Source organism: Pseudopipra pipra, chromosome 22, assembly GCF_036250125.1.
Source record: "Pseudopipra pipra isolate bDixPip1 chromosome 22, bDixPip1.hap1, whole genome shotgun sequence".
NCBI classification, from domain to species: Eukaryota; Metazoa; Chordata; class Aves; order Passeriformes; family Pipridae; genus Pseudopipra; species Pseudopipra pipra.
In genome coordinates, this window is record NC_087570.1 from 2243499 (window position 1) to 2254039 (window position 10541).

The 10541-nt window shown below is 49.7% G+C and overlaps 1 protein-coding gene across 1 annotated transcript; it reads left to right on the plus strand.

Annotated features, from left to right (window-relative positions):
* On the plus strand, positions 1-10074 carry LOC135425797 (C-signal-like). Its single transcript, XM_064678424.1, has 6 exons — positions 1-271; positions 7140-7191; positions 7467-7654; positions 8050-8205; positions 9006-9116; positions 9320-10074. Exons 1-6 carry the CDS (start codon positions 131-133, stop codon positions 9431-9433), a joined length of 762 nt encoding a protein of 253 aa, XP_064534494.1. The 5' UTR covers positions 1-130; the 3' UTR covers positions 9434-10074.
* Positions 10075-10541: the final 467 nt, after the last annotated feature.

Below are 10541 nucleotides of genomic sequence, written 5' to 3' on the forward strand. Positions count from 1 at the left end.
GGGCGGGGGCGGGACCGGGACGGCTCCGCATCGCGCAGGTTGAGAACCGCGTGTGGGTGAGAACCGAGCCGGGAGCGCAGCGAGCCGGGACCAGCTGAGCCGGGACCCGCCGGGCCGAGCCGAGCCAGCCATGGCCCAGCCGCGCTGCCGCTCCGTGCTCATCACCGGCTGCAGCCGCGGCATCGGGCTGGGGCTGGTGCGGGGGCTCGCGGCCGCCACCCCCTCCCCAGACTTCGTCCTGGCGACCTGCCGGGACCCCGAGAAGGCGCAGGTAACCGGGCCGGGGGCGCAGAGGGTCCCGGGGGCGGGTAACGGGAGCGGAGGCGAGGAGAAGGCACTTTGGGAAGCGCGGAACATCTCGAGCATCTCCGCGCCCGAGCGCCGGCAGCGAGTGCCCGGGGTGGAATTGGATGGAGCTGGGAATGGGATGGGATGGGATGGGATGGAATGGAGAGAGGAGGGGATGGAGAAAGGATGGGATGGAGCCGGGGGCTGAGCTCCTGCCCGGGTCAGGGGCCGGCGCCGATGGAGCCGGTGGCGGGGAGGTCTCCGAGGCTGGAGCAGGGGGATATCGCCGCTCGGGAGCGTTCCCGGGAGGAGCAGAGCGAGCGGGACGCTCCGCAGCCCCCGAGCATCTCCAGCGCTCCTGCTGCCTCGCTCCTCTTGTCCCCGAGTTCCTCGCTGGATTTGCAGCGGGAGATAAGTCTGTCTGTCCGTTTTGCACGGAGCCGGAGCCCTGCAGGGGCAGCGCATCCCTCAGAAACCTTCCCAGTGAGACCCGTCACAGCTTTCCGTGTCTCTCCACGCGGTGTGTCTGTGTCCCCAGAAGGGGCTGTGCCCCGTCTGCCTCCTCTCTTTCTCCGCTGCACTTGCAACAGCGAGGAAGCGCGAATGAATGATGGATTCAACACTCAGTGAACTCCACACTCCTCTCAGTGTCCCCCTCGGCCGGGCAGGGTCCAGCACTTTCTGCCGAAAACAGCAGCTTTTCTTACCTGCTGCTGGTGGGTCCACTTGCAGCCCTGTTCCCTTGCAGCCCACGTCCCTGCTGCTACAGGGTGCTGGGACTCCTTCCCCATCCCTCAGCTGCTATAAATGACTGTCAGACAAATTTAAGAGGCAAAATGATGAGGGTTATCAGTCACTTTATGGCCTCTAGTGATGCATCTCATCTTGACTCTCCTCAGTAAGGTGAATTTAGGGCAGCACAGTCATATGCACGGGTACCACTCTCTTCCTGGTGCTCCAGAGCTGCAGGAATCTGAGCTCTTGGCTCTGTGACTGTCTCAAACCCCTCTGTGATGCCACAGGCATTTGGTAGGAGAATTGATACCCAAAGCTCTATTTCTGCATCTGCCCTGTTTCAAGGGAAAAGAGAATTCCCTGGCACATGCAGAGGTGAGCAGAACCTGCTCCTTCTGGTGGATTTGATTCCTTTCACACGTGGTGTGATCACACCATGCCAGCAATAAAACAAACACAGCCACTTTGCTTACTGCTTAGCTACATAAAACCTTAAAAATGTGGTGCTGAGGGTCTCTTTCAAGGATGTGCTGCAGGGTTGGTCAGGTAACACCTGCACCCTGACCACCAGGAGCTTCTGCTGCTCTACTTATGAAACTGCAGGGAAAAGTCTTAATTTCCTTTTTTTTTCTTGTAAAATAAAAAAATCTCTCCAGCACAAAAGCACATTTAGGATATTTCTGAACAGAAGTGCTGCGAAACAGCCAGGCCAGGCTGAAATCAGGTGCACAGGCTGCCTTTCAGAGCTCTGGCCCCTGTTGGCTCCCCCTCACCCCCTTCTGCACCACCTGAGCTCCTGAGCAGGAATCCACTGCCATTCTGTTCCCTTTTAACTCCTGTTCCCACACCTGGCACCTGTCCCAGCCTGTTTCCTTTGGTGGTTGCACAACCCCGGTGCAGCAGCGGCCCAGGAAAGCAGCGGAGACATCTGACCTGTGTCAGATAGAGATCTCCCCGCCGGCTTGTTTGTTCTGAAGCTGCTTGAGCCGCTGCTGAGGGAGGTTCTTTCTCTTTTTCACCGACTGGCCCTTGTGTTCAGCAGTGATTTCTCACTATAATGGTCTGGGATCAATTACATGGAGAAGAAAAATTGTTCCTTCAATAGGAAGAGCTTCCTAGGAAACATTACACGGACGTATCTCAACGCAACTCGTCGGGTTTCTTGCGTTGTCAGTACCTAAAATTCTCGAGCAAAAAGGTTGGTAAAGCTGCACAAGGAGATTAAACAGCCTTCAGACAGTGCAGGGTGTCTGGGAAGAGTCTGGGTCACTCCTTGCCTGCGGTAAAACCTGGAAAGTCTGCTGGCAGCGTGTCCTGTAGGCAGGAAGCTGGCCCAGAGCCACATTCCAGGAACCCCAGCGGGGATTCTGCAGGACACATGGGGTGCATCCTAAGCTTTTTGTTTTTTAGGGGGGCAAGGTTTGTCCTTGGTGGATCAGGGTGGGTTTTTGTTCTTTGTGAGGACCTCTAGGCCATGTGCTGTGCTTTGGCAGGACATCAATAGAAGCCTCTGCAGCCAGCTGAAAGCAGATTTCTAACAGATGGGTTTGGAAACGCCACAAGGGAGAGAAATCTTTACTAAAGGTACTGTGGTGGTTTCACCAGCGTTATCTGCCCCATCTGCAGTGCCTGGAGTTGGCACAAAACCTGGTGACCTCCTGAGTGTTTGCACTGTGCTGCTGGTCCTTGGGGCTGGCACAGGGCGAGCAGGGACCTGCTGGAGCCTCCAGCACTGGGAGTCTTGTTCGTGGGAGCACAAATTCAACTGGTGATCTCCAAGCTTGGATCCAGCCTGGCAGGGTTGATGGAGTGTTGCTGTGGTAGGAAAGGCAAAGGTTCAGTGATTTTCTCTTGGTTTTTTGGTTTGTTTTTTTTTTTCTTTCCCAGAGAAAGAACTTTTCCATCAAATCTTGAACACCCTGAGTTCAGGTTCCTGCTCTCCAGAGTCTGGCACAGCAGGCTTGGCTTAGGGCACATGAAATGGGCTTTGCCCAACTAAGACCTGCTTGTTGACTGTTCAGACTGGGCTGCAAAGTTGAGTGAGTTCTTTCTCTGCACACCTGAGTGCCAGTGCTTGCTTTTTCTCTTGACAGCAATTGAAATCTAATTTTATTTCCTCCCACTTTGCTTTGTGATAAGTGACCATATGAAAAATCCTTACCATGAGTGCACTGTCCCCCACTTCCTCTCCTGCTTTAGAGGATGAACAGCAACTTTGGACAGTTCCTTTAAATTCTGCTCTGCTCTGGTTTGGCAGAGGAGCATTTTCCCATTGCAGAATGCAGAGGGGAGGGAAAGGATGGGAAAAGCTTAAATTAAGAGGCTTTTAAAAATCACCTTCCAGTTTTTAGAGGAAAAGTGATTAAATATTCTTAGCTGCTGGCAAAGACAGTGTCCACCTTGGGCAAGAATGTTTCAGCAGTGATGACTGAACACTTTGCAGTCCTCCAAACACTGGACACAGAGAAGAGCCCTTCAAGACCTGACTTGAGGAAGATGCTTTGGGAAGGCTGACTTTGCTTTCCTCTGCTTACCAGGGAAAGCAGCACATCTCCTGTAACTCCCTAACCTTGGGATAATGCTGAACAGCTGCAGGCTTTTGCATGTGAGTCTGTGCTGGCAGAAGTTGTAAAAACTCGAGTTCTTGTGCTGAGTAGCTCCTAGGTGGCCTCCCCAGAACATTTGCCTAACAAATGGGCTGCAGATCACACGATAACAGGCAGCAGGCCCGCAGGCACATCCAGATAACCGCTGCCCCTCCTGGAAAAGTACCATCGGGAGACTCCTCCAGCCACACTTGGATTCCAATCTGCCTTCACTCGGGCTGCTCCAGCGCTGCGAGTGGAAGCAGCTACAAATCTCCTGCAAAATAATCCTGACGTCCTGTCTGTGCACTCCAGATGGACCAAACCACGGCGCAGCCTGCACGGGCTCACGGACACAGCTGGAATTATCCCCATGCTCCTGCTTTGCTTTCTTACTCTTTCCTCCCCCATCCTGCTTTTCCATCAAAGGGGGAAAACTCTGACCTAAAGTCTAGAACTGCACTTAAAAACGGTGTAGCCCCTTTAGTCCCTGCTCTGAGGGGGGGAAAGGAGGAGATGGCCACGGTGGAAATCTGTTCCCAGAGCTGGATGTGGGACCTCGGCACAGGAGCATCCCCCGTTCCTCCTGCTCTCCCCGCAGCCCGAGTGAGTTCCCAGGTGAACAAGGAACTGTTCAGCTCCTCACTGCTCAAGGGTCCCCTCCAGAGCTCTGGAAAGCTTCCAGGGCTTAATGTGCTGTTTCCCTTGCTCTGAAGCAGGAGATGGGGTTACCCGTGCCTGTTCCTCAGGCAGACACGGAGCTCTCCTGCTCCTTGCGGGCTCTGGCAGCTCGGAGGTTCTTTTTTTCCCCTTTGTCCATGTTTTAGCCGTGTGGTTTGCAACTGGGAAGAGCAGCTGAGCAGTGATAGATGTGTTATATCAGGCAAAGGGGGCATTCCTGAATATATATGAGGCAAAGGGGGCATTCTTGAAGTCTTTCTAATTTTTTGCAGTATTGCTGTTTTGTTTGGTTGGTTGGGTTTTTTTTTCCTGGAAGTGTTTTACACTTCCTACAGCATTAAGGTCTGGCTTTTCTTGAGTCAGAGAGGACTGTGGGGCTGGGCAGTGCTGGTGGAAGCTGTTACACACTCGAAGCTGTACACTGGGATAGGACATAATCTGTCTCAGAGGGACACAGAGGATACACCTCTGGCTTTGTCCTGAGTGCAAGCAGGATGATGTGAAGGATACCCAGGCACCCTTATCCTGACAAAGCTGCCCACAGGCTGTGTTTGTGTGGCTTGATTGCTTCCAACTGGCCCAGCAGAGCCAAATCCTTTCCAAGGGCTGTAACTGGAGTGGATAATGCTTTTGTAAAGAAGGCAAAGTAAATCTTGCTAAATGACAAAGGCAACAAAACATTCCTGGTTGAAATCTAGCAATAAATACCCCGTGTGCTGAGGAATCTGTATCTGGAGCCTTGAGTGCCAGAGGATCTTGTTTAAATCAGAGTGGGCTGACTCTTTGTTAATAGTAATTAAAAATCAGCAAGCAGGAAACAACAGATGCTAATCAGAGTTTAATTTTCTTCTTGGACTCCCTAAGAGTTGATTCTCAGGGGTGACTATTCTGGTGCAGGGCAGTTCTAGAGCTACTATGTTAAACACAGAATTAGGGCTTTGTGTTGTGGGTTTTTTGTTGGGTTTTGTTTGTCTTGTTTGTTTTTAAGTTGGCTGTCAGAGTACACTGAAAATGCCTTAGCTGGGATATGTTGGCTGGACCTGCTTGTCTCTGTCCTCCTTTCATCACGTTCCTCTAGTGACAGTAGGGGAAAAAATAGGCTTTCCTGCAATTTTTAGTTTTCCTAACTGGATTTTTCAGCTTATATCAGGTGTAATATTCTTGAGGACCAAGGTCTAGGTTACCTTTATGCCTGGAAGCTGCTTCTGAGAAACTTTAACCACTGCAGTGGGAGTCACTTGTAAACTAAATAATTAACTAACTGGAAGACCCACTGAATTTTAAACTTGATTTGCCTGCAGTGATTGTAATTTCATGCTGTTTATGTTCTGGAGAGTGCTTAATGCTACAGTGTTTGGAGTTCTTAGTAGAAAATATTGCTTACTCACTTCAGAAGCCTCTCAGTTGCTGTTGCTACACAAAACAGCTCTGACCTTTTAGCAGGACTTAGTAGCTTGTTTCTGTCAGAGAATAAAGCATATAAATAAATGAACTATAAATAAATGAACAAACCCTGAGAAGCCAGAGCACTTCTGGAGTTTATTATCAATTAAGTGATATTGTCAAACTGAAATCCAGTGACAGTCCAAAGCCATGTAATTGTTGCAGGCCTTGACATGGCAGAACTATTTCATCCTGGACTGTCAATAAGCAAGACAGTGTGTTCCAGGCCTTTAATTTATTTAAAACTGCCTCACTAAGCCCTGTCCAAGGGAAGGAATGTCTTCTGGTTTTGTGCTTCTGACTTGTTCTCCTTGCCCCTCCCCTTAATAGCCTGAACTGCAGTTGCAGATTGGCCTCAGTGGGAGAACAAATTTCCCAAACAAGCCTGGAGAGAATCCTGCAGGATATGAGCTGAGATAAAAGTTGTAATGCATTACAGTTTGTCAGAGGACACCGAGTCCCTGAGTGTCTCCAAGTGGCAGAGAAGTATTCTTTCAAAACCAGCCCTCCTGACCCCCATTCCCAAAGGGCTCCTAAAGAAAGGGATTTGCTGGAGCTGGAATGTTTGGCCAGGTTGCTGTCTCCTGAACACGACTGGGAGTATGCAATCCATCTGTTGTGTTTGGCCACACTTCCCACTTGGCTGCATGGCACAGAAACCTAAGGATTCCAGCTGGGCCCATAAATCCAATTTGGACACACTTTGTCCAGCCGTAACACCACAAAGTCCTGATTTTCTCCAGGAACACCAATCTCTGCTCAGAGGCAGTCAACAGATGACTGAATTATAGCAGGGAATGTTATTCTTGCATGGAACTGGTTTCATGTGTGCTTCACCTTCAGCTACAAGAACAGATGCTAACGAGGCTGCTGGGGAAGCAGAATTTCCATGGGAAAACTGCTTTTCCTGCAAACAGTAATTCCAATTTGAGTGTTCCTGTTGCCCTGAAGTGATGTGTAGCACTAGCTGAGCTTCAGGAGAATGATGCTTTTCTTACAGAATTGGGGAATTTCTGGCTTTTTACTGGAATGCTGCCTGAGCCCTGGGGCTGCTGTGGAACTGCTGCTTGGTGCTTACCCTGCAAACACATCCTGGAGCTGAACACACTGAGAACTATCCCACTAAAAATCCAGCATGCTGGGATCTGACTAAGCAGGGAAAGAGTCCAGTTTCTTGGAGCAGTTGATCTGGCTCTCAGGAGAGCTGCTCAGTAGGTTGGAAAGCGAAGTAGTATCGATGCCTTCAGTCCAGTCATGAAAATATTTCAGTTCTGGAGGTGCAGATCTCAAAATGTTTTATGTAATAGCCATGGAGATCTTGCTCTCTCTCTCTCTTTCTCTCTCTCTCTCTCTCTCTCTCTCTATATATATATGTAGAAGATAACCAAAAAAATTTCTTCTCCCTAGGAACTCCAGCAGCTTAGTAAGCAGTACAGCAATGTCAAGCTTCTCCAACTGGGTGAGTAAAGGGCTTTATTTCTGTCCATAGAAATATGTTCAACTTCCTCAGGTGAGTGCACCTTAAGAACCTGCTCTCCTGGTGATCAGTAGCTGGGCATGATCTCCAGCAGCTGAAAACCCCCTTAAGATAACACTGGGGAACCAAAACCTATCTAAAATCTTCTGTGTATTGTCACCTGTGCGCTGCCCAAATGTCCCCACTCAGCTTTAGCTTTGGTTTGGGCACGTGTTGTGTCGTGCCAGGCAGGCTCTGACCCACACTCTTCACTGCAGATGTGGTCTGTGAAAACAGCATCAAGAAAGTAGTCAAGGAAGTGGAAGAAATCGTGGGGGACAAAGGGCTGAACTGCCTCATCAACAATGCCGGCATCAACGTGCTCGCCTCCTTGGAAGAGGTTACGGCAGAGACAATGCTCACCATCTATGAAACCAACACTGTTGCCCAGCTGATGGTCACCAAGGTAAGAACTGGGAGGAATGTGCTTAATCTGGGGTGCTAAAGAGGGTTTTCTCTTATAACCAAAGTGTTTTTCCCCTTGGAACTGCACGGGTACAGTTCTGATGTTGAACCGCGTGTCTGGAGAGCAGCAGTTTGTCAAGGATCTTTCTCTGCATTTAGATCCATCTGGGGTGAGATCACTTCAGAGGACAGGTGGGGTTAGGAGGTGGGTGGAAGAGTCTGAAGGACTTTGCTACTTCCAGCTGGCTGCTGTAGGAAGGTTTCCTACGGCAACCAAGTCTGAGGAGTCATCACCATTTTGTGCTCTTCAAGAGCCTGGCTTGCCTTGAATGGGGAAATTACGCAAACTAAATCAAACCAAAATCACGAAATTAAACCAAACTCTTGTTTTCCCAGGCGTTCTTACCCCTCCTGAGGAAGGCAGCCCAGCTGAGCACAGGAATGGGCTGCCACAGAGCTGCTATTATCAACATGTCCTCTCTCGCTGCCTCCATGCAACTTGTCCAGGCAAATGAGATGTTCCTCAAGGTCTACCCCTACAGGATAGCCAAGGTTTGTGAGCTCCCCTGGCTGTGCTCCCTGGCTGAGGGCAGGCTGGGAGTTAGAGACCACGCTGAGCTTAGGATGGTGATGGACACAGAAACTGTGCTTGTTCTTCACGTGGGTGGAAGTGGGACCTGTAAAACACCTGGAGAGAGCATGTGAACTTCTGAAGAACAGGCTCCCAAATCACTGCTGTGATTCAGAGGGATTTGGCATTCAGGGAAGAACTGATGCCATGAAATGTGTGTGCTGTCAGCTGAGTTCCTCTCCAGTGGAGGAGAGATAGCACAGAACTCAGCAAAAGGTGTGCTGACCTGTACGTGGTGATGCTGGTTAGTGAGAGGTGGAGATTTTCAGTTTTCTCACCTCCAGAGACTGAGTTTGTACGGATAGCGAAGATCAGACACAGAGTTTCTCCTACACCACCTACTCATAAGCTGTTAAACGCTTGTTTTCCCTGTTCAGAAGTAAATGAAGGTTTGTGTAGTGATTATTGCAGAAAAACACAGTCCTTATGTCAACATTATTTTCCTCACAGCTCCTCAGGAGTTTCAAATGCTACCGTATCTTCCATCATAACTTAGTTTCATCTTTGGGCAGTCAACTTGTGGTTACAGAGCTTCCACAATGCTTCTATTAACAGGTGTCTCTGAGAATGAAGGCCCAGTAAGTCTGGATAAGTTACTGTGGTCTTGTTACTGCCCCTTCCTTGGTCAGAATTGTGGAAGGGGGGTGCCAATTAGCTTGGTTTGAGGTCTTGCTTGAGGTTTATAAACCAGCCCCCTAATAGATGGTTTCCTCTCTCGCAGACTGCACTGAACATGATCACCAGGTGTCTTGCTGCAGACTTGAAATCGGATGGAATTCTCTGTATTTCTTTGCATCCAGGCTGGCTCCAGACAGACATGGGTGGAAACATGGTAGGTGACATCTCTGAAAACATGAAAATAGGGCTCCCTCGTTATCCCAAGAGCCCCTGGCACAGTGTTCACCTCCATGTGCTGCAGAGGCCCACTGTGAAGCAGGAAAACACATCCCTCTTGATTCTAGTAACTCCTTAAGTGCATTTGATTCTCTTCCGTAGGAAATTCCCAGTAATGAACCCAAGCTTGATTCTTTCCAGGCTCCCATGCAGGTGCAAGAGGCTATCCCAGGTATTCTCTCTGTTCTGGACCGTCTTGGTGAAAAAGAGAATGGTTCCTTCCTGGACTGGCAAGGGGAAACTCTACCATGGTAGAAGTGCACAGGTTACCACAGAAACAGCACGTCAGCCACGCTCTAACCTCTCATGTCTGTGTCTCTGGGGTTTTCTCACACACTAGTTGAAGTAGCCAGTCTGATATCCAGCCTCTCTAGGTGTCTTTGAAAAATGAAGTGGCTGACTCTCTCGGTATTGCTACTGCTCTATTCTAATGCTTCCTGCAAACACTACTGTGCTCTTGGTGGTGGTGGGTATCTCCTGGAACCGTCTGAAATGGATTAAAACTTGCGAGTTAAATCCAGGGGCTGGTTCCTCTTCACTTCCAAAACCAAAGTGGGCCTCTTGCTCTCTGCAGAGTTCAATGAGCTGACCTCAGAGCAAGGCCAGTGTAGGCTGTCAGATCCCAGGATGCTCAGTCTGCTGGAGACATGTCTCCAGAAAAGAAGTCCTTTGGTTTCCTTCGGTCTTAACTGAGCCAAGGCTGAAAGTGCCCAGCTCTAAACCACGTGAATTTGGTACTTCTGTAAATTCCTTGGCAAACTGTCCCCAGGTTGACAGCGTACACCAGGCATTGCTTTGTTCCCAGAGGGTGACTAACATCCTGATACGGGGGTGGGAATGTTGTTTTGTACATAAACTTCTGAAGTGTCTTCAATAAAGTCTTGTTTAAAAAACCAGTCTGTTTACTGAACTACTTCCTTAATTAATTTCTCTTCATTGGTTTCTCTTCCCTGACCAAAGAACTGCACTTCTACCTTGCAAGAAGGAACTCCAGCCATTGCTGTTCCCTTTCAGGCTAGATGAGTTTGACATGGTGGGGTGTAAAACTGAGACAGACCCTTGTTCTGGTCTGAAACACTAAAAGCAGCCGGTGAATAAATCCCTTGTGTGCTGCTGAGGGAGCTATAAAAGCAAAGCGTTCTTTGAAGTCTGGGATTGGCTTCACCATCCCTCCCTCATGCCAGCTGATGAGGCACTTTCATGCTGTGCCAACATGGTGGGTTCCTGCACCAAAGTAAGAAAAGACAAACAACAGCCAGGTAAGAGGGAGAGACAGGTGTGGCTGTGCCTGGACAGCAGCCACCGAGACCTGCCCACGGATGCAGACGAGGGTGTGTAAGGGAGAGGTGTCTGCCCGCCTTCC

What these genes read in the sequence shown, in the direction of transcription:
- LOC135425797 (XM_064678424.1), top strand. Translation starts at nt 131, where the DNA reads ATGGCCCAGCCGCGCTGCCGCTCCGTGCTCATCACCGGCTGCAGCCGC. An exon ending in TGTCAAGCTTCTCCAACTGG is followed by an intron (nt 7,192 to 7,466) that starts GTGAGTAAAGGG and finishes TCTTCACTGCAG; the next exon opens with ATGTGGTCTGTGAAAACAGC. An exon ending in CCCAGCTGATGGTCACCAAG is followed by an intron (nt 7,655 to 8,049) that starts GTAAGAACTGGG and finishes TTGTTTTCCCAG; the next exon opens with GCGTTCTTACCCCTCCTGAG.